Below are 24,382 nucleotides of genomic sequence, written 5' to 3' on the forward strand. Positions count from 1 at the left end.
CTCATATCCTATAAAATGTTTCACTTTTCCACCTGGACTATCTTAACCGATAATCTCTACTGATAAACCATATTAAACTATAAATGAACCCTTTTGGGCGATCATTGAAATCGGAATCCTTTCAGATTTTTTGAGAAGTTTTATTTACCATCGATATTATAAAAAGATGTTGTTCATCAAGATGTTATTTATAATTTTATTTGTTATTAATTTATTTGCTATAATTATATTTATAATCATTTTACTTTTTCATTTTTCTTTACTTTTTTTGGTAACTTTTGATACTTTCAAAAAGTAACCCTGATGATATGTGCATTTAAATTCTGATAAGAAAATATTCAAAACTGCAAGATCGTTTTTTTTTTTTTTTTTTTTTTTTCCCTTCTTTTTCTTCGCAAAACATTATTTAGACAGATAAAATAATTATAATTAGCAGGCATTAGCCAGACTTCATTTTCACAATCCAAAATGAAACGTTGCTGATCCAAAATCACAAAATTAATTATTATTTCCAATACAATTAATAACTTAAATCACACAGGAAATTATGTTTTATTGAAAACAAATGCAACATTTGAGAATAACTTATTACTTACAACTCACTAGTTCCAAATGCAAGATGTAAGAGACAGGAACATATCTTGCTAACTAATCAACTAATCGGAAAGTATAAATCAAATTAAGCGTTTTCCATAATTTGTTTAATTCTTTATTCATCAAACATATAAAGAGTGTTATCGAAACCCAAATTACTCTTATTTCTCTTAAGTTCCTTGGACGCTAATACTTGAAGAGTACAGTGCAGTATAATCCCCTGAATTATATGTCATATTTATAGAGTGATTTAAGCGTTTACATTTGTTCTGAAACTGTTTCGAGTAGAACAAATATTGGAAGAAAGGCATCCCTCTAATTTGATACATTTTTATTTACTTTCGAATTCAATAGATGGCGCCATCAGTGCCCTGCCTGAGTTTTTCGATATGGCTGACTTCTTCGCAAAAATATAGACGTGACAACATTTGATGTAATACTGTTAATAAAAAGAATCCGCATATCTGTAAACAAAGCATAAAAATCCCATCAACTTCCCGCAACAATGCCAGTTTAATGGGTGGTCAGCGCAGAATGTACCTGCGCATCCGGTGCACTAGTGCCTCTGAAAGGATAAGGGATCGGGAACCATGTGTTGTGCTGCTCTTCGCAATGTTTGGAATACGTCAGGGTCAATTCCCATGTGATTTGTAGAGTAAATTTTATCCATGTCTGCAAGATATCTTTGGCTGCAGTTGTATGGTGGGGCCCCATGGGGTTTTCGTCTGAAAGGAGGGAAGGGAACAGATACATCACTTTCGATCTCTAGGGTAAGATTTTATTTATTAATTTTTTTTGGAATTAAAGATGACGCAATTGTTTGGTGGTCACGTGTGACATTTGAAGCAATGCCATATCAAAAGGACAATGCAGCTGACTTGAAACGTTACTTTAATCGCATTATCGCAGGTAACTTTTTTAATGCGGAAATAAAAACTCGAGGATTTATTTTGATCCATTTAAATAATCTGAATAAAACATTCTGCCATACCACCAAGAAGGAGATTTTTCTGAATATTATATAAATATAATATTTTTATATAATAATTTTCAAAAATATTTATAAATGTAATAATAATGAAACAGCACCTAAATTTTCAGTTTCGAGAATTTGTTAGAGTCACGACCTGTATTAGCATTTTATTTTTGTCATTATATTTATTTCTAAAATACATCTCCGTGCTGACTTTTATTTAAAAAATTTAGGAGGCAAAAATTTATGAATTCTCTATTGCTGATTTAGATAATCATTATACATAGATCAAAATTGTTTTAAATGAATATATGTATGTGTTTTCTAATACATATTTTGTAAGGTTATGAGAAAGAAGTATATAATTTGTTAAATCTAAAAATTGGTTTTATTTAATTCTCATTTTCTTTTTATTAATTTCATATATTTTTTTGTAGTATTGCATATTTTATGGTTCCTTTTTATATTTTGCAAATTTTCATTTTTAAAGGAAAGGAACAGAATTTCGAGTAAGTTTATTAAGGTATTGGTTTTAAACTCGGATTGTGTGCGAGTCGAATGCTCAATCTAAAAATGGCAGAGGGGCCAGATTTTTAATCCAAAGGGGCGTTAGACCAGAAAGGGTCTCGAAACGGCATTTTGCTTCGAATCACTAAAAGTGTTAAATCACTTTTCAAATTGTAGCCATGAAATATTATCTCCCTGTATTATATTTAAGGAAATTAAATAATGAAGAATCTGCATCAATGTATGTATGTTTCTCGTATTGTGAAAAAACAACGGTACAGCCATCAAATTTTGAATAATGTAGTCCTCCGCCCGAATATGAGCACCTGGAAGCCGAAATTTGGAATTTATTTTATCATCTGTTTCATATTTTGTAAAACTTTAAAGAATTTTTTATTAAACTGTAACGAATTTTTGATTAACAAATTCAACAATTTCAAAACTAGCAGTGACACACTGTACCAAAAAAGAATTAGCTCCAGCGCGTGAGACTGTTTATAGGAAATTCTAAAGATATGCTGTTTTGAAATATTTTTAGCCCAAAGGGGCGTTAGCTCAAATGCTGTCGAAATGCGTATGTATGTGTAAATGAAAAAAGCGCTCCTTTGGGCGTAAGAAAAAACCTGAAAGCTTTCAGACTTTTTTATGTCTATTTATTTTTTTTATCATATATTTGTTTTTATTTAATATTTATTTTTAAAATTATTGTAGTTACCCCACGGCACCCAACGAACTCACGCACTTCTGAAATTTGACCTATTAGTTAAAAAATATTCAGTGAAATGAAAATTTTTTATTAGCATTTAACTAAATTTTAAATTTTGCGTAGTAAATATTAATTAAAACATACGTAAACAATAATGGCGATAACGCAAAGGGAAAAAAATTTTAATTTGTATTTATTTTCTGTCTGAAATTTAAAGTTTGGTACCTGCAGTACATTTTTCTTGATAATACTTTGTAATTCAAACATATTGACACCTAAATGTATATAAATAATTGAGACTGTAATTTATTTGAAATAGTTCTAAAATGTTTAATTAATCATTAAATAATTTACTGTAATTTAAATTTAAAAAAAAACAAATTATGAAAGGTTTCTCAGTTTTCAGAGAATACTTCCCAGTTGGACAAAAATGAAAGTAAATAATATTGGAGATACTAATTTCTTTTTGGAGATCATACTGGAAATGGTAAAGCAACAAGAATAAAAGTAATATTCGTTAAGTTTGGAGGACTAGTTTCGAAAGTTTAAATACAGAACCTTGTTTCTTCAGCTTCTTGAGCATTTGCTGAAGAAAGAAGGTTCCATATTTAAACTTTCGAAATTTTAGACTTGAAATGTATGAATATTACACTGATTCTTGTTGCTTTACCATATCCAATAATCGTTATTCTGCGTGTTATTTTAACTCAAATTTACTTTTTTCTGTTATTTATTAAATTTTTCTTTGACGCATAAATTTTTTAAAAAAAAAGTGTTTGTAAGCAGCATAAGTTTTGCTTGTAAATACAAAATTTCTCTGTATAATGTCCGTGCATTGAATTATTAAAAATTATCTTCACCACGGATTGCAGATGCTCTTCGGTCAACTGGGCTGTTTTCTTACTAATTTTCGTTTATGTAAAAAAGTTGTTCACGCACAAATGTATTCCCAAACAAGACGATTATTTTTAGTGCAAAAATTCGTAACTGACCATACTTATTTTTTGACGAATACGAATAAAAGTTTATCAAATTTGTATCTTCAAAAATTTTTAATAAGATTTATATCACACTGTAAATTAATTAGTCAGTTTATAGATTTTTTACGTCCGTTTTAAATGGCAATGAAAATAATATCTTGTTAATTAGAATCTCGAAATCTTTGCAATATCCTATTTGCAACAAATATATAACTGAAATGTATTTAAAGGCCATATAAAATTGCTTCGGGATAATATGTACTTGCAGACCAAAAATATCGACTTATGCATATAAACACACTTTATTTATTTTATTTACCTGCATTATATATAATTACATTACTTGATTCACATACCGAATAAGGATTCGTGTTTGGCAGTAGCATTAGCATTTTTGGACTAATATAGCATAATAAACGTTAATCTTTTTTTTTCCGACTAGGGGCACTTGTTTGTTCGTTTATAACTTATGTATAAAAAGAAAAGCTTATAGTCTTCTAAAACCTCAGTCCTTCTAATACCTATTTTCACTACGCGAATTATATAGCCTAGAAAAACAGAAATACTGCTCCTGGGAAATATTTGTTGGAAGCCTCGTGCACAAGCGATCTAATGTGTGTGGGGAGAAGGGGGCACAACTGATTCTTGAAGAGTAATTAAGACTTTTCTTTATTTAATAAATGTAGATGACGGTCATTTATGATAAAATAAATCATTTCAAGTCCTTCTCCCTCCTCCAATTTTATCCTCCTTATTTGACTAACTCATTTAAACATATGACTTTATATTATTAATTGCTGACGAGTAATTCTTAAACTGGTTGGTATGTTTGTTAGAATGAATGTGACAAAGTACATGAAGGCTGTCTAGTTATAGGAAAGGAAGCGTTTGTGGAGGGCGTTCTAATGGAAATTGGATTATGTTTTTTTGTTCTTAACTGATCGGCGTTGTTTAACTTAAAACTGTTTCAAATGTTAAATTAAAATTTGAATATAAAAATCACAGGTTGCCCCTTTTTTAATATTAATTGTTATTTCAAATTTGTTTTCGAAGATTATTTTTTCTAATCTTCGAAATACTAGATTGTTATTTAAAATTTTCGTATTATTTTAGGAGACGTATCATTCAGTAGACCCCTTTCCCCTAAAAAATTTGACGTATCCATTTTAATTTTGACGTATGGGGTATTAAAAATATACATTTCTGTTATTTCCGAGTGTTTTGATTACAACACTGTAGCAATGTAAATAATATTTAATTTCTTTAACCCGTAACTGAATTTTTCTCTGCAATTTTTAATAAAAATTAATAAAATTCTATAGGTAAGGGACATAAACACTAAAAAATATTTTATTGTTACTAATGTAGTAATGGTAAATTAAAATTATTCGTAAGGTCATTACACGTCTTGAAATTTACCATTAGCCAGCCATTCGCGTAATTTTATTTAATAATTATTTTAAATTTAGTATTAAAAATATAAACGTTTTCTCTTTATTGTAACTTTATTCAGATATCAATAATAGCACGATTTATTTGTAATTTGCAATAAAATAATTTGTTAAAAAAAAGGATTTGACTGGGCATTTTATGCGCATTGGATTTGTTAAATTTCTTAACAGAAAGTGGAAGTCCGCTTCCATTTTTTATGCTATAATCCTTAAAGTATTTGACACAGTAGTGTCACATGTAAATTAATCTGCATTCTGCCAAAATTATTGTGACAGTAAAAGTGTCTTGTCAACGTAAGAGGATAAAGTTGGGGACGACGACCACGGTTAATCCAAGGTCTCGGTTAATCTGACAGCAATTAAAAAAAAAAAAAAATCTCATTACATGGACATGACTTATTCAGCCTGTTAGATTGTACACATTTGTTGCATGACTTCCTTATTCAACTGTTAAAACTGTACACATTTTTTGCTGTACATTTAAACGTATTTCCTCGAATTATTTTAACATAATTAATCGCTCCTTCAAGGCAGTTTGAAAATGACATCAAAAACTGCAAATTCTGAAATTAATTGGTCCATTTTTGTTGTACGGTAGTTAAACTTCTTATAATTTTATTTTTTCAGAACGAGTGTAAAACTTTCCCAGATTAAGTATAGGAATCAGAAGACGGCATTAAAAGTTAGTTAGATTTCGTTATTTGTCGGAAAGTATCATTTTTTTTTTTAATTTGGTATTACCCAAACATGAATATTTTCGTCATTTAAAACACTTATGTAATTAAGATATAATAAAACGCCGAACAAGTATTAATTTAGAAGCCCCTTTGCGCTTTTGGTAGCTGTGGATGACGGTTCGGTAAAACCATCGAAACTAGTCCTGTGAAAATTTGAAAATATAAGGCAGATTTTTGTTGTTTGACTTCTAAATTAACACTTCTGTAGTTGGAAGTTTGAAGTATACAACTCCGACCAACGATTGCGAAAATAAAGGCCGGATAAGGACTTTTAAGCCGGATAAGGGTGTGTGTATACGTTTGGTATTCTCGATTACAATAAAAACACAACTAGATGTTATAACAGTCCCATATACAAAATTTGAACTTTTTACGGCTAATCGTTTTTGCGTTTTGCAAAATACATACGTCTGGAAAAAAAAAAAAAAAAAAAAATGCTGAAAAGTATGAAGATGCCATACGTATCCGCGACTTAGATATTCCATACAATATGCCGAGTACGATGGCTTCTAAGACTATGAAAACGGAAACGCTATTAAATTGGCTAACGCCCCGAATAGAGCTTAAATTGCGCCGAAGTCCTAAATAAGAAGGCTCCAGCACTTTTTTTATGTAACTGAACAATTATTTCAGTAGAAATTTCATGTAGAAAATTTTATTTTTAGCAATAATATTATATAAAAACTAGCTTATTGAAATTTAATTTATCTCTTTACAATTTATTTAATTTTAATTATTTAATTACTTTAATTATATTAATAAATTAATTAATAATTAATTAAATAATAATTATTAAATTAAATAACAATTAACAAATATTGATTTTTAATATCAATTAAATAATTGTTAATTAATTTGATACTCGTTAAGTATTTAATTTTTAAATTATTAATGATTTTAATAGTCATTTTATTTACTTATTTACTCTTGTTACTCTTTCCTGAGGGTCATCCCATAGGGCTTCGGCATTTCTACTTTTAGAAATTAAGCCCTGGTGCCAAAGGGAATGAAATCAATTACCAAACAAAGATGCCAGGAATGGAAAACATTTAATTCTAAAATTTCGTAACATCAGTTTGGCCCCCTCTTGGATTCTGCGCCCATTGACATATGCCTCCCTGTGTGTAGTGTTTCTTTTATATACAATACATATTTCACACGCTATATTTGTATTTGTATTTTAGCAATAAACAGTAGCATAATACTACTAATAAGTTTTTTTTATAAGGAAAACAGGTCCATTCTTTTCCTTTATAAAGATCTGGATCGGACTAATGACGTATACCGAGGTACTGCTATAGTTTGAAAGAGATTTAGGGAATCATCCTAATTACGTATAATGAGCTTAGCCGTCATTATTTTTCACCGAATAACGAACATCTTTTCCTACAACACAATTTTGCACAAACCCGGTTGAGAAATGCTTTTCTAGGTACTGCTGTAAGAATCCAAGCTGTAACCATTACTTTTTATCAATTACATCACGGTAAAGACAGATAACGACATCACCGTATTTCAGAAAAGGAAAAAATTGGGGGCCTGGGATCATGCCTATTTTCTGCGAATTTAAGACTCGCATTTTACTCCTTATTACTCCTTAATTATTAATTACTTATTAAGTAACTCTAATAACAATAATGATCCCGATAACAATAATGTCTTTGTCTTTAATATGGCGTATGTTGGTGCCTCGTACTTTAAAAAGGCTTCAAAATATCTTAATGATAATTATTACATAATTTTAGATTTTGTAGGAACTTTATTAATTTCACTTATTAAAATTTGTATTACACATTAAAACATATTGTACGCAAAAGGATTTCGGGTGGGTGGAATCGATTTCTAAACTAATGTCTCAAATTCTCTAAGTTCGAAAACAAGTTATTCTAATACTTACGCAATAGCTGAAAAGTAAGATAATAATGATTTATTTACTAAAGAAATATTGATTATATTATATCCTAATATTAGTTTTAGTAGAAGTATCTAAAAAGAATGAAACCATAGGTAGGAAGTTTAATTCCGAAAATTGTTTTAAAGTAACTTGAATGTAAATTGTTAAAAATGTTTTACGGGGACTTGAAGTAAATCAGGAATAACAAAATTTTAACTGTAAAAAGAAATTAAATTATAAGCAAGCAATTATTGCTATTAATCGGAAATTAGTTGACTTTTCAAAGGGAACTAACCAACTCCAGTTCGATGAACAATAATTAATAAATAAATACGAAGGTGTTTCGTCTTTTACTTAAGTAATAATGGTGATGCCAAACTTTCAAATTAAGTTAGGCCAAATATTTCCGTGAAGTGAAGGTATTTAGAACCAAAGTAGAGTACCAAAGAACTCATTCTTATTAAGCATTTTCGCTAATACAATTTTGAGTGAAAAGCAATTTATGTAGTAAAATTGATAAAATACTTGACACCCTCGTTTTTATGCATTTTAATTCAAAATTATTTGTAAAAAATTAAACATTGTTTATCTTATTTGGAATTATGAAATAGAACACAAAGTAATTGAAAAAAACATTAGAAAATTAAGAAATATAATGCAATTTTTGCAAAAACAAATCAAATAACAAAAATTGAAAATTAATATATAAATAATAAGAAAAGGGAATGTACATGAAGATATAAAAGGCCAGAAAAAGCATTAATACTTACGTTCTTTCTAGTGGGATGCGGGCAAAGTGTTCTCTTCGGCGTCTTACTCAGAAGGGTTGTGTGTCCGAAATTCTTTATCGGCAGCGGGGGCTTTGAATTATTTCAGGCGGCGAAACTTGTGAGAAGTAACTTATGGGACAAGGGAGGGATTAGGAACGCTTGAGGGACGCTTGTTGCGGAGGTCTTATGTGAATGAAAACGTCTGTTAAAATTTTGAATATACTAGTAAATGGAAATTAATTAATTTCTGGCTAATTGTCGTGTCGAAACGAGGAAGAAATTAAGAAAAGGAAAAAAGTAATTTTCACTGTCAAAGAGCTATTTGACAGACTAAAGATTATGAAATAGGCCCTTTTTTTAGTAACAGCATAAGAAACGTCTGGCAACAATTAGCTTTTTACATTATATACAGCTTTGTAATTACACTATGTACAAATCCTTCAATTGATAGTCATGCAACTTATACCGCCTTCTCAGGTTTAGGAACAAATTATCATATCCCTATCAGTTAAATGATTTAGAGTGAGTATTTAACGCCTGCTTCTTTTAAGGCAATGGTTAATAAATTGATTAGATATTAGATTATTTTTGAGAATTTTAATAAGGAGCAAAATTTCGCGTTGTAGATTTGTCGTATCTGTGCAAATATTTTTAATACGTTGTATTTGATTTATTATTTTATTGCTAATTATTTTTTTTGGAGATGTTGGAATTCCAATTTATTAATTTTTTAGTATTGAAACTGAAGTTTCTTGTTTTGTCAAACAGTAAAATTTTTTTGTAGTTAATGATTTGAAGATCGAGATAGTCTATGTTATTTTGCGAATTATTAGTTTTATTAAGTGTAAGGCAATTTGGATAAATCTCGGAGTATTCAATCTTATTAAAATTATTAAATGTAATAAGATCATCTACATATCTGTAAGTGTGCTTGTAGTAATTTAATTCTTGCTGTTGTAATTTTTTTGGAAGTTAAATTCTTTGATAAATAAAAACGATATTACAGATCGAGGTACTGGAATGGGAGCCCTTTGGAAGACCTATGACTTGTTTAAAAAGTAACTCTTCCCTGATATGCTCACAATTATGAATCTTAGTAAATGGAAAACCTACCTAAAATGCACACTTTTTCATAACTACATTAAATTTCAAAATCAACTTTTTAATCGCTTCAATGAGAGAAATATAAGAACTTACGAATGATTTAGACAATGGTGGAAGGAGATAGAGAAGCAAAGAACGCCGTATTAAAACACGGTCTATATAGTCTTTTATAGATTTGCTTTATCATGGTCACTGTAGGTATTTGATTCAATTTAAATGATCATCATCAATTTAAATACCAAAGAAATATCTGCTTAACAAGAAGGATGCCTTTGTGGAAGACCTTCCAAGAGTGTGTTGGTTGCATTCAGAGCTGGATTAACCATTAAGCAAAATAAGTGCGTTCTTAGGGCATCGACGAAAGAAATGCCACAAAAAGTGCTTAGGAATTCAACGAAAACGGTGCATCATAAAAACTACTGATTTTACCGTGGAATTTATGGTACAGTTAAAGCAATACTGAGAGAGAAGGAATGGAGAAAAACAAGCATTATGCTGTAAATATATTTGGAGGCACCAAACTATTTTAAGTGCTTAGGGACTCTAAAAGGCTTGATGCGGCCTATCTGTGTCTGCACCCTTTGCACCATCATAGCCAATGTACTCGCTGCCATCGCACCAAAAGGCAAAATTTTTAGGAAGGCACTGGGTAATAAAATTTAGAACCTGCAGAAATTGCAGTGGAAGACAAAAAGGCCTGACGCCGAGCCTATGAGCATGATATTGAGCAAATTTGCTGATGTAACTCACACTAAGTTATTAGGCTAAACATTGGGATTTTACTCTAAAAGGGAGGATCATTTAATATATTAAATAAAATATTCTTCGCTTTATAAAGCGAAGAATGCTAATTTCGATTGAAACTTAAAAGAAACTGATATGCATTATTCAATTATAAATAATTCTTCTTTTTACTTTCTCGTACGAAGTAAAAAGGAAGTATTGTAATCGCGAAAAGTTTCAGGCAGCATATTTCAACGAAAATATCCATTTTGACCGCTATCGAATGCAATTTAACGATGTTTTTGCGTGATATCTGTACGTAAGGACAGAATAACAATTTGTCTTTTCCTTCAAAAAAATTATAAAACTGCTTTAAAATTAATTCTGAAGAGAATTTTTCGTGGCGTCTGTATGAACGTATGTACGTACGTGCGTACGTACGTACGTATCTCGCATAACTCAAAAACGAGTAGCCTCAGAAAGTTGAAATTTTGTATATAGGACTGCTATAACATGTAGATGTGCACCTCGTATTTTGGTTGCAATCGGCCGCACCAAACGTATATAAATATATTTATATATATATCCACTCTATTACCCGGCTCAGTGATCTCAGTTTCTTTACTCTTATATGTTTGTAAATTGTACATTTTTTTCTTTAAAAATGATTGAATTATATTTTTTTTATCTTCAGGTTAAGGATTTTATGCCTTTAGTAAATCTGTGGGCAATATTTTTAGAATTATCAGCAATTTTAAAGTTGTTTAATTGCCGCTAAGCCTGTTTTTAATGGCGGCCATTGATGTTTACATTTGAAACAGGAGACTAGTGGATTTGTTGCCAATCTAGAGAAACTTAGCTTCGCAACAACAAAGATAACGCATTCATTTATTATTACCAATTAAATCATGATTAATTCTTTCTGGAATTTTTTCGAGGAAATAAGCGTTTGAGATTCACTTTTTTTAATATAGATATTTTGAGTTTTTATGTATTTTTGCCTTCTCGCGAAGTAAGAACTGAATTAATTAAATGAGAAATACTCAATCGTCTGTGAAAAACTGTTTCATTTTTGTTTTATTTGCTTAATTTCTTTTATACATAGTTCTAGCTTTATTATAGTATTTGAGTAGAACATGTGGCAACGATTAGATAATTCTTTAAATAATATACATTTTGTGCATTCTGAGTTATAATATGAATGAAATATAATACTGTTAAGTAAACCTAGCGCCAGAGTGTCGCTATGGTAAACAAAGTGAATTTTAAAGAATGCATTTATTCTATTGTGGTTTATGCGCTGTCGGTGAAGTAGGTTTAATTCAATCTAATAAGTTTAAATAAAATGCAAGAAAAAATGCGTATAATTTAATATTCCGTACAAGGAAGTCATGTGGTGTACACATCAGATTTTTTTTTATTGTTATGACGGTCAAAAGGCTCAGAATTGATAACCCCTTGAGATCGCATATAGTTCTCATTTCATCCCATCTTAATACGTGTACTAAAATATATTCTTTTCTGCTATTCATATTTTAGCTTCTATATATTTTCACCTGTTACCAAATGTCATCAACATAATACCATTTAAAAATATTTGGCCTTTATGTTATCAAATTTTCAAATAGAATTTAATAATTCTCCCACGGAAAGTCAGTAACATAAAACTCCAGGTTTTATAAAGGCTCAAAATACAAGTGATCGTTACGCTGATAAAAGATTCGTTGATATCATCTATTATCAAACTACTCTTTTCATGGCCAGGAAGCGATTCTTGGAGATTATAGCATTCATCGGTGGCGGAAATTTTATTTTGGCGATTTCCGACTCGCGTGCATAGTTATGATGTGTCGCTATTTCGGGATAAAAGAGTTCGTCGTTTATTATGTCGTATCAGGTCTTTGACCATGAATCGAAGATAAAAATATTTTATGCATCATAAAGAAAACTAAAAGAGCAATATCAGAGGCAACTGTTGCATTGACATTTTCACCTAATGCATAAGCGTTTTTTCTACATTTCAAAGTATCTTGCTCAGTTATATTTGAACTAATGGCAATTCAGAACACATTCTTTTCCGAATTATAATGAATTAAATCTATTCTTTCTGTGTGATGTTGTGATGTAATATCCAGCTAATAATTAGAAGACTAGAGTTCAATTATAGGGAAGCATATAATTGTTTTATATATATATATATATATATATATATATATATATATATTTCCTTCGTCAGAATATTTAATGATTCTGCAAAGCCATTCCTGATAAATCTTTGTTAATACAAAACTTATTTGTGTATAGAAAAGGTTCCAGAATGGCATGCATAAAAAGATGTATCCAGAATTAATGTAATATTTACGAACTGCTAAATACTCAAACAGCATTTATGAATTACGTGTATGTTTCTCTGTCTGATTACAGGTATCGGTGTCTTCTTTCTCAGTATCTTAAAGCCTAATTACAAATAATTTAAATAAATAAACAACAAAACTGAATGAAAAAAATATACTTATGCCAACATAATGCTGTTCGCTGCAATAAATAGCTGCTAATAGCTCGAGCGCGGAAATTAAGCCGTTCTCTTTGCAGTTACTTATTGTGCTGTGTGTAGGTAATTTTCATAATAAATTGGTAATCTCTGCCTGTTAATCTGCAATTATTACTTAAAATAAAGAAGAAGAACTGTAAGCCTGCAATAATTTGCGGCTGGTTCATGTTGTTCAGATCTCGATAGGCCGAAGTATCGTTGTTGAAACCAAGTTATGAAATATAAGCTAGAGCGTTCAAAGCCGATTAGGCTGGGACATTGTTTACAGATGAAGTTGGTTCTAGGAATTCTTATTCCAGTCTTAGAATTTATTTGTTGAGTCTCTCGCTCACGATGTAAATTTTCTTGTTTAGTACTTTCTATATCCCATTATAATTTTTCTTCTGCAAGGTTACTTTCTCGTTGCAATTCTTCCTTCGACAGAGGCAATATTCTCCTTTATTTCTGCTGCTTCCTTTCTCAGTTCAGCGGCATTTCCATCGATGGAATTCTTCATCTCAGCATTAGCTTCAGTCGAGTCCTTCATTTCAGCGGTCTTAGCTGAAAATTCTAATGTAAAGACTGCTGGCAGCCAGGCTTTCCTCCCGGCTGGGAGCAATCTTTACGTAATGGCTTTCAGCTGCACTTCCGAATAATAAAAATCGGAAGATCATCAAAAATCGGACATGTCCAAATTAAATCCAAAGAAATTCTCATCATACGAAAAAAATGTGAAATTAAAAAATATAAAAAATTATAAATATAAATTACATATACTGTTGGTATGCATTTTATGTTTATTAAATTAATGTTAATTTTTGTTTGAATATTATGTTGTTAAGATAAATAATCACTTCTTTTGTGAAATTTTAGTTGATTATTTCTGTTCTACGAGTTAAAGATTTAAAATATTTTTTTTTGTAGCTTAAAACAATCATTTTAAGAATCATTGGAATCGGGAAAGTTTTAAGAAACTACTAGGCAAACTATATTATGCTGGACAACATCTAGTCTTTTACAGAGCAATAATATCAAACTCAGTATTCAATTGATATTTCCGGATGTAAGTACGGGTATCCTTCTTCGCGTTATATTATCCCGCTCTTTTTTTGCTCAAGGATTCTACGCCACGTAAATATATGCAGTTTTGGTATAGGATGAAAACTCGCTTTTTCCGCTTCGCTGACCACGTGCTTGCTGGAATTCAGCTGAACAAATTCCCCGCGGATGTCAACACAAACCTATCCACTGTCTCTCGACCTTGTAAGGAAGCGTCACGTGGTCAGGAAGATGGCGCGAAGAAAGAGGTGGTCACCTATAATGACCTCCCAAAGTAACCGGTCCGTTTTAATGATAGCCTTTGTGTTTGCAACTTGAGCGTAATGTAACAAAATTGCATATACTGTTTAGGCTTCGCTTTCACAAGTATATCCTCTTGGAGGACGAAAGGAAATAAGAAAGGAAGCTAAAAAATAATATGCGCAAATGAAGAAAAGAAATTTAATCAAGTTTGGCAGCAGAGTCGTAGCTAGGGTTTTCAGCGCCCAGGGACAACTGAAGATTTCGCGCCCCCTACTGCTTGCCAAAGGTGGAAAGCATTTAATTCTAAAATGTCGTAACATCAGTTTGGCGCCCCTTGGATTCTGCGCCCGGGGACAGATGCCCCCTCTTGCCCCCCTCTAGCTACGCCCCTGTTTGGCAGTCAAACTATTTCAGAGAACAGAGGACTGTGCTTATAAAATAAAAACAAATTCTGTTATAATCAGAAGGAAGCTTTTTCTGCTGTTTTCTGAATTAAAGTCTATTGTCACAGGCGGTTGTTTTAGGTAATTAAAAGACATCGAACATAGAAAACTTAAAGCAAAACTATGTGTGAACTATTATGTGAAATATGATACTTTTCATTTGCAGTTTTTAGAAGGAAACTGAGAGAAGTCAATAATTTCGTTATTATTTTTATATAAGCAAATTACATTGTATAAATATGTACCGTACCCATAGCAGCCCTCACAAGGCCCTTATTTACGCAACAGCTGGTGGTAAACATGTACTTACAAAGATGTTTTAAATATCGTAAGCATCCATATTCTTTTTTTTTTTTTAGAAAGTCCTCCACGAAGGCATCCCTCCCCTTAGGCAGATAGCCCTAGTGTGCTTTGCCATAACTAAATACACCACACCATCTTTTTTTTTTTTTTTTTTTAATTAAAAAAAAAAAAGATAAAAAGAAAGAAGGAAAGAAATCCGTTTTTATAAATATTACGAAGTTTAACTTTTTATCCGTTACCCGGTCCCTATACTTGGAAGATTTTATACCTATTATAAAAAATCAAACGCAAAATGGTTGACTCCCTAGAAAACTAACCGATACATTAAATATCAAAATGCGAGATTTTTGACATTATTTGCAAGTTGTCTTGACGGTGTCTTTGTTTTCCCTTTGTTATGAATCATATTGTTAACTGTTGCTTAGACATCTCGATTCCAGGGTTCCTACTTTGTTTTCGTATTGAAAAAGGGAAACGTATAATTCTTCGGAAAGTGAAAAAACGTAACCTTCTCACTAAAATTTGTTTACATGAGCCATACAGAGATTATAAAAATTTTGACTGCGACAAATAAAAATTTATTCTTTAGCTACGCAGAGGTGCACATCTACGTGTTATAGCAATCCCACATACAAAATTTCAACGTTCTGAGGCTATTCATTTTTGAGCTATGGAGATACATGCATACATACGTACGCACGCACGTACAGACGCCACGAAAATATCTCTTCTGAATCCATTTTAAATCATTTTTATAATTCGTTTGGTGAAAAAGAACCCTGTATTCTGTCCTTACGTATACAGATGTCACGCAAAAACATCGTTAAATTGCATTCGATAGCGATCAAAATGGATATTTTCGTCGAAATATGGTATCCGAAACTTTTCGTGATTACAATACTTCCTTTACTTGGTACAAGGAAGTAAAACCAGATCTCGACTTACAGATAAACAAACATCTTAATGATTGCTTACGAGCAGCATTATCATCACACCCTTCGAATTAGGAAGCAATGGCCAACGAAATGCAATGCCAAATATCGTACTGACTTTAAGAATGGTATTTTTAATAAAGTATTTTTATACCAATGAATTGCAGACCGAAGAATTTGTAAACTTTTATTTGTATTATTTAATAATTGTTTACTTTACATGAAAATACAGTCCATAACCTTTATATCCTAAACCTTATATATGTATTTTAGAATTACATTAATCTATAAATTTACCTTGAAAAAATACTAATGCCCGCCGACACCCGGCATTCTAGAATGTGCTCTAAGGTACCTAAAGGTTGTAAATATGCAAAACAGAAAAACGTAAAAAACGTAATGGGGAAAAAAAAAAGGGGGGGGCAAGATTTTTTGTGTGTGTGTGTGTGAAACTTGCCTGATTTATACGGCACAGGCTCAACTACAAATTATAACATAAAATAAAAAAAAAAAAAAAAAAAAAAAAGAAGGGGAAAAAAAAAAAAAGGGAAACAGTGGTAGGAAAAGCTAAAGTTCTTTGCTGACAATGGTTAAAAAAAAAAAAAAAAGATAGGCGTATCAGTTATTCAATAATGACTTCACTATAACTTTACGTACTGCAGAACTACTTAAATTATGGTAAAGGATTTAGGCTTTGCCAAAGTAAACATGCTGAGTTATCTGGCAGTCTAATTGCAGGAACACCAGACCTTTTCATGATGAACTTAAAATTAGATTATGGGCATCACTACACTGAAAATAGTTTCAGTTCTTGAGTTATTGACATGATTTCAGGTTTCGAACAATATGTAGTGAAAACGCATAGTGGGCAAGGAAACGGCTGTAAAATTCGTTGTCAATTCTCCAAGTTAATGTCAGGTAAAAAAAAAGCAAGTGCGAAAGAGGTATGCAATGCTGATGAAAGTGGTGAGAAATAGGAGTCTAGAAAAACGCTGATTTTACTGAAAATGAAGAACCATCACTTGGTTATAAAACATCAAGATATTATTTGCTCTATTCAAAAGATAGCTGGAAAAAATGGGCAGTGTATGTTTAAAAGTATAGCTGAAAAATCGTCCTCAGAGGTAAATTTTTTTTTTTTTTTTTTTTTTTTTTTTTTTTTTGATTTTTAGTCCAGAGGAGCAGTTTGCCCAGAAGGACTATTAATTTCGTTTTGGCATTTTGTGTTGATTCACTACAAGCGTTGTTTCATTTTTCAAATTGTTGCCACCAAATATTATCCCCTGTATTATATTTAAAGAAATTAAATAATGAAGAATTTGCATAAATGTATATATGTTTCTCTCATTGTTATAAAACAACGGTACCTAGAACCCTCCAATTTTGAGAAACGTAATCTTCCTGCGAATATGGGTATCTGGAAGCCCAAATTTGAAATATGGAATTTGTTTTATTATTGATTTCATATTTTGTAAAACTTTAACGAATTGAATAAAAAACTGAAAGGATTTCAAAGCGAGCAATGGCAACGTTTTGGGGAAAAAAAAAAGAAAAGAAAAGAAAAAGAAATTATCTCCAGTGCGCGAGACTGTGTATCGGAAACTCTAAAGATATGCTCATTTTAAAATTATTTTACGATATTGCTCTTGAACTGAATTTTATGGTTTATGTGCGCAGAACATGATATTTAATAAATAAAGGTAACACACAAAATGTAAAGAAAACGCCCCTTTGGACGTAATTTAAAATCTGAAACCTTTCAGCTTTTATTTCATTTTTTTGTTTCCCAATTTTAAATATTTTCTATGTTTTTTTATAACATTTATTTTTGTGAGGATGGTAGAGGTTCCCCGAACAGACAAAATTTGTAGAACACTGTATGCGAGAAAAACAAAACAATAGGCGGCGATATGGCGTCAGTTTGGGCGAGATCAGGCAACACAACTAATGCTCTTCATACATCTTAACTCGAAATCAAAATCATTGCAATGTAAATCTAAAATTAAACAGTATAACTTTGCATATATCAGTATAACTTTGCATTCCAAGTATAACTTTGCATAGTGATAGATTAGGTTATCTGAGTATGGCAAAGTACGCGAGAACTATCTGCCTAAGGGGAGGGATGTTATACATGAGGGAAAACCATGAAACCCAACCATGCAATCAGCCCGTTCGGCTGAATTCTATCGAGGGTCAAACTACCAGTATTCAGAAGTTTTAAACATTCGGCTGCCACTGGTAGGCCTCCATAATGATAGGAAGAAGGAAACTTAATGTAATGACTGTATATTCATTCATGTAATGTATATTCATTAATTTTGATTCACATTGACGTTACTCATACGTCCGCGTTACTCGTATTCCATTGTGTTAACTCCGTCTGATATAAATTTTACTTTTCGTCTAATAAAAAATAGGGAAGAGAAGAAAGGCTAAATAGGGAGAAGGAAATTACTGTTTTTTTATCTTTTTAGCGGCGGCACTTATGTTAAAGATAACCTTTTACGGTTCAGTTAGCATCATTAAAAATTAAAACGGAGAGACTGGCACTTTTTAGAGAAGGCTCTGTATCATGCAGTCGTAGAACATTGTAGTCTAGCTAATATTTCTTATCGCCATTTTGTTGACATAACCGACTTTCTATCTTTGTCTGGCTTCTTAAGTTCTTGGAGATAAGTGGAGTGTAAAGTAGTAGTCTGATAAAACTATGTGTAATATTAATAAAAAATAATTATATTTTAATGAAAAAGTGCAAAAAGATAAACTGTGAGAAATAGTTTTTAATATTTATGATGCAGTTACTATTTTTCGGAATTACGCCTTGTATTGGACATTTTAAAAAATACCAAAAAAAAAAAAAAAAAAAAAAAAAAAATTGAACATTAGAAAGCATTTTGATTGCATTCGTTATTTAACTATCATAACATGGAAAACTGTAAATGTGAACATTTCTGTGAACATGAAATCCATTGTAAACTCCAAATGTTCTTGCTTCAGTATAGAATAGCTCCAAATATTCGGACTAACTGAGGTTGCATTTCATCTGGATATTAAAAAATTTGGGATAAAGTGGTTGCTTTTCGTATATAAACTAAATTCGCAACTACTGGAAAATCGTCGGCTGCTGTGTATTAAATCTTTGTACACTGTTGCCTGAATTATCTAAATGTAATTTTGTACTTCTCGAAAACATAAACAAACACAGTGAGGGATTTTTGGTTTTGCTGATAAAAGAATGCAGTAGCGAATACAACCCAACCCTTAAAAAAGTCATGTTACTTTATTTCGTTCCTTTGTTAGGTGTTAATAATATTTTATTTTTCTTAAAATTACATACGATTTTTGCGGAAATTTGTTTTGACATTACACACCTTTATGTACTTCCAGGGATGTTTATTTTGAGCTTTAATATAAATACGCTCAGTCATTCGTTTCATCATATGGCCAGGTGTTGCTTCAAGGCCAAACTAAGAAAGCTTCTCAAGCTAGGTGGAACTCGTATCAAAACCTGGAAATAACGTAGCACATTTTCAATATTTGTATTTAATGTTAAGAAAATTATTTAAAATGAAACTGAACGAAATGTTTATTTAAGAGTTGCATGAACTTAGGATCTTCTTTGTTTCATTACGCACAGTTTTCTTACACAGGTAATAATGCAAGTTGCTGAATATTTAAAAACTGAAGGATTCAAATGAAAGAGAAAGACGACAGTTTAAAATTAAAAATTTGTTAACTTTTAAACCAAACGATTGTTCTTTGCTGAGGAACGTAATGCAAAATTTAATAAATAATTACTTAAAAATGAATTACTGTAATGGTACAAATGTTCATTAGGTTAATAATTGGATAGGTTCTAACTTTAATCAATTAGCTATTATATTATTAAAATACCAAAGATTCTGTGTCGAGAATCCTAATATGTGGCATTAGAATCATAATATCTTTTTTATGAATTAAAGTAATGCTGTAACATTACATAATCATAAGCAGAGTGCATCATAACTTAAGTGTGCTTTAAATTAGAACATACAATTTAAAAATAAAATTTAAGTAGGAAAAAGTCTGAAAGGGTTCAGATTTTAACGACCACCCCCAAAAGGGCTGTTTTAAGGTTTAATAGAACTATCAATTGAGATTAACAGTATAAATGGCCCAGGTGGAATAGCGAAACATTGTATAAAATATTAGATGAATATAAATTTAGACTAACATGAAAACGTTATATATCTTCTGTTTATTTAAAACAATAAAAAATATGTAATGTATTTCTATAAAAATATTTAATGTTTTTAGTGAGATATATCATGAATTAAATACGCTGTTATTTAAATCAATCATATCAAAAAGTAAAAAAAAAAATTCTTAAGAACTTCATCTATTGCTTTTAAACATTTAGTTTGTTAATTAATAACAAACAGATTAAATATGAAAGAATAGTATTTTACGTTTTTCCGAATGGCAACAGATTCGAATGAAAAGTGAAACAGCTCAAAATCATGTTTCGAGACTAATAGCTCTTTTGAGACTAATTATTAAGAAGTTAGGAAGTAGCTTTGAAATCGCTCACTTTGTTAATCAGTTGTAGTGTGCCAAATAAATTAAAGATCTTTTATCATATCAAACGACAATATTATGAAGCATATATATATATATATATATATATATATATATATATATATATATGAATGAAGGGATTATATGAACTCTATTTAAAATATTTTTTTTCTGCTGTATCTGATGGTTCAAACGCTAAAATTCTCTTTGTTTGTAAAACGAAGGTATGTTCAAAAATCGTTACAGCATTAAATTGTTAAAAATGTAAATCGATTTTTTTTTAAAAAGTCGGTTCACCACATTGTATTGTTATCCACAAAGAATATATGTAACGAATTCGAACTGGATGGCTTAATAGAAAGTACTAATAAGAAAGGGTATTGGAAACTACTATCTGCGTTTCTCACCCAAATTCTCTTACATTTAGAAAGGAATGAGTAAGTATTTTGTAAGGTAAAAAAGAAGCTGGGAGGGGAGAGACAAGGAAAAGAAGAACATGTGAATGAATTTATTAGAGCATCCGTATGGAATATAAAATAAGGAAGAGAAAATAAATTGCTAACAGAAATCTAACTTTTATGTGAAAAGAAGATAATAAAAATCCGAAAATCAGTAGGTAATCGGTTATAGTTGAAGAAATTAGAAAAGTAGAGAATAATGTAGACGAGAGTGTAAAATTTCAGTTTTGATTTGCAGGCAAATAATGCGAATGAATATCCAGAGAAAAGTCAGATCAGTTTAAATGAAGACCAATTATTTACGAAAATACAGGAAAGCATAAATCACTGTAAAATATTGTTACGAATTTTGTACTTAGATAGGTAATTTTGGTGGAATAAAGTAAAAATTCTTGTGTTTCTTTTGTGTAAAGTAACATGAAAAATTTAAAGAGATGAGCTATGCCGGAAAATTAAGAATACAGGGACAAGTCCACTTAACGTTGAGTAATGGTGTATCTCGGTAATTTGGCGAGATATCCCCAAGCTGACAATGGTTTTTGCGACCTTTTTCGTAGCTAAATTTGGCAAGAAATCGCCAAAATTCGTCGTAGTTGCGAGTTGTTAGTTCAGGTTGAGATCCGAGATATTTCCAGGTTAGCCTTCTCTTTAGATGCGCTTTGCATTGCTTTGTGTTTAACGTTCTTAGTAGTTTGAAGTGTAATTTCTGATTATACTCTGCGATACTGTGAATACCTGTACTAGAATTTCTGGATAAAATTTCAGAACTTAGAAGTGTTTCACTTGATAAAAATAAATTTTATTAACATATCATGGGACCTGTGTGCATTCAATCTATTACGAACCCGTACGCACGCAATAATATATATTTCCCGACGGTAACCTCCGTAAGATGACCATGCCTGAGAGTGACCAGTATTTGTGAAAGCATAGTAAACAGTCTGAAAATTTCAGATTACTGTCTAATTCCTTAAAAAAAAAAAAAAAAAAAAAAAAAAAAAAAAAAAAAAAAAGCTATTTTATTATTTAAATATTTTTTTAAAAGTTTAAAGAATACAAAATATTAAAATTTAAAAAAAAATACAAGTATTTTTCTTGCGTTCTTGAATAAAAGTAATACTTTATTGTTTCCAACTAATAAAATGGAATCTTTTAATTAAATGAAAATGGATTTAGAAAGAATTTTAATTTTATAAGTTCTAATGCTTGTTTCCGAAACTCGTTTCAAAACTTAAACTGTAATAAATAAGAAAGTATCAAAATAATATTAAAATGTGTATTACTATTTGAATAAAATTAAAAGAGAAATACATATACAACTGGAATGTGTACATTTCTACAAATGTCACCACGCATTTTAGATTTTATTTTTGATACAGAAGTCAGATGTATTCAAAAGAAAAAACGCAGATTGTTTTTCAATAGAAATGCTGATGAACAGCGCGCTTATATAAATATACAAGATAAATGAATAACTCGTCAGTTGGCAATAACTTTCTGTTAAAATAGTCTGGATTATTTTATGACAGAGCACAACAGTACTCTCTGCCTAAGGGGTGGGATTACTTCGAGGCGAATTTTTTAGGGATACTGGCGTGTATTGACTTTACACATGGGGGAGGCCCAAGTAGTCAGCTCATTCAGTGGGATTAACTTTTATTGCGCTTGTATTCTTTATTTGTAAAGAACAGAATTTTTTATAAATATTTCAAAACGTGACTGATCAAAAATAATTTCAGAATAAAGATTGTTACAATAAATTACTTTTTATTGAAGGGAAGCTAGCAGAAAACCACCCAAACATGTGCAACTCAAAATCAAAATTGTGATTTCAAATTTATTTTGTATTTATTTAATTTTTTGTGCGAATTTAATGATCTTATGCTGAAAAACTAAGCGATATAAATGCTTTGTGTTGCCACTATGAAAAGCGTATACTTCAAATTTAATCAGAAAAGTCAGCGATATGAAAAAGAGTGTTTTTCCTCTCGGCAAAATGCAAAATATTTGTCTTTCGAATTTAATTAGAAAACTCAGCGATCTGGAAGAAATGTGTTGCCACTGCCCGAAATAAAATATTTTTGTATTCCACGAGACAGTGTGTTCTTGTTCAGCAAACCGTAAGATAATAATTAATTTTTCTTTTAGTTTTTTTAAAATTTTTAAATGCTTAAAGCATTTAAATGCTTAAAGCATTTGGACAAAGCCAAATTTAAAAGAAAATTATTAGATGCAAAACATGTAAGCTCTAGTAGTAAGACAAGAACTGAATAAATAACTCCCAAAAATTACAAAACAGAGGATAAATAGAAGTTTTAAACTCCATTAGAATGTGTATACAAGAACATATTTTTTCTAACTATGTTTCTGATAACCACAATGCATATATCTTTAAAAGTGGGTTCAGTTATATATATGTACTATATATATGCGATAATTTTTTGGATGGGACGATGAAAAAACCGATTGCGTTATAGTCACGCTTGGAATGGAGGTGACAGAATATAGCTTGACTCTGTCGCATGGTAGCTAACTGGAACTCTTTCGAAGAATCACAAAATCACTTAATAATCTGACTCTCTCTTTATTATTTGTCGATTCTTATCAACAAATCTTATTATTATATCTCATTACATGGTACATCACATTGGGAGCAATGTGCACGCCATAATTTTAAATTACGCAGCTACATTTTTTTAAACAATTGACAAATAGAGCTTAGCGAAGAGACGTGATTTATCAGGATAGCGGAAGCGGCGAAAGAGAGTGCGCTCAAGGCAGTTGAAGTATTTATACTCGGAAATTCTTTCTTTCATAAGAATTGGATAAAAGCTTACCGCAGTGCGGAATACTGCAGGGAAAAAGTGATGTCAGTGCAGAACAGAAGGAGGTTGTCTTTTAATTAAAATTAGAAATTTAAAGGTCTATTTTCAAAATTTTGTTAGATTTGTGTGCCTGAAATAATATTTTAGGATGCGTGGGAGAGAAGACACCAATTTTCAGTCATGACCGAGATCGTTATAAATGCTGCTGGCATATAGATAGACTGCGCTATAAAAGAATGAATGGGGCCTGGAAACCATAAGTAGTTGTAGATTCACCGCTAATTTTATTTCTTGATGAACATTGTTTTAGGACACATACCAGTTTGAGTGTGACAAGCCCCTCCCACCCAGTTTTATGTAACTTATCACATCTAAAGCAATGAGCGACGTAGAGAGGCTAATAACATGTGTAAGCAGGGCCGGATTTACGCACAATCTACACAAGGGGCCTCCAAAAAATTAAAATATGGTATAAATTTTATTAAAATATATTATAAGAGACTTATAAAGGGCCCCATATCTCAAATAGCTTAGGGCCTTATCAAGTCTAAATCTGGCTTTGCGTGTAAGCAGAGCAGACGGTGAGAGCA

At 30.9% G+C, this 24,382-nt stretch overlaps 1 protein-coding gene across 1 annotated transcript in view; it reads left to right on the forward strand.

Moving 5' to 3' along the window:
* Window positions 1-1,003: 1,003 nt before the first annotated feature.
* Window positions 1,004-24,382, forward strand: part of LOC146995695 (PDZ and LIM domain protein 2-like) — a 122,722-nt gene continuing 99,343 nt past the window's right edge. Inside the window, exon 1 of the mRNA XM_085821710.1 lies at window positions 1,004-1,364. Within this exon, the coding sequence (XP_085677836.1) occupies window positions 1,263-1,364 (102 nt within the window). The 5' untranslated portion in view covers window positions 1,004-1,262. The remainder of the gene's footprint in view (window positions 1,365-24,382) is intronic.

This window comes from Stegodyphus dumicola, chromosome 8 (genome assembly GCF_044657685.1).
Source record: "Stegodyphus dumicola isolate Sdum_Otavi_A_Nest chromosome 8, ASM4465768v1".
NCBI classification, from domain to species: domain Eukaryota; kingdom Metazoa; phylum Arthropoda; class Arachnida; order Araneae; family Eresidae; genus Stegodyphus; species Stegodyphus dumicola.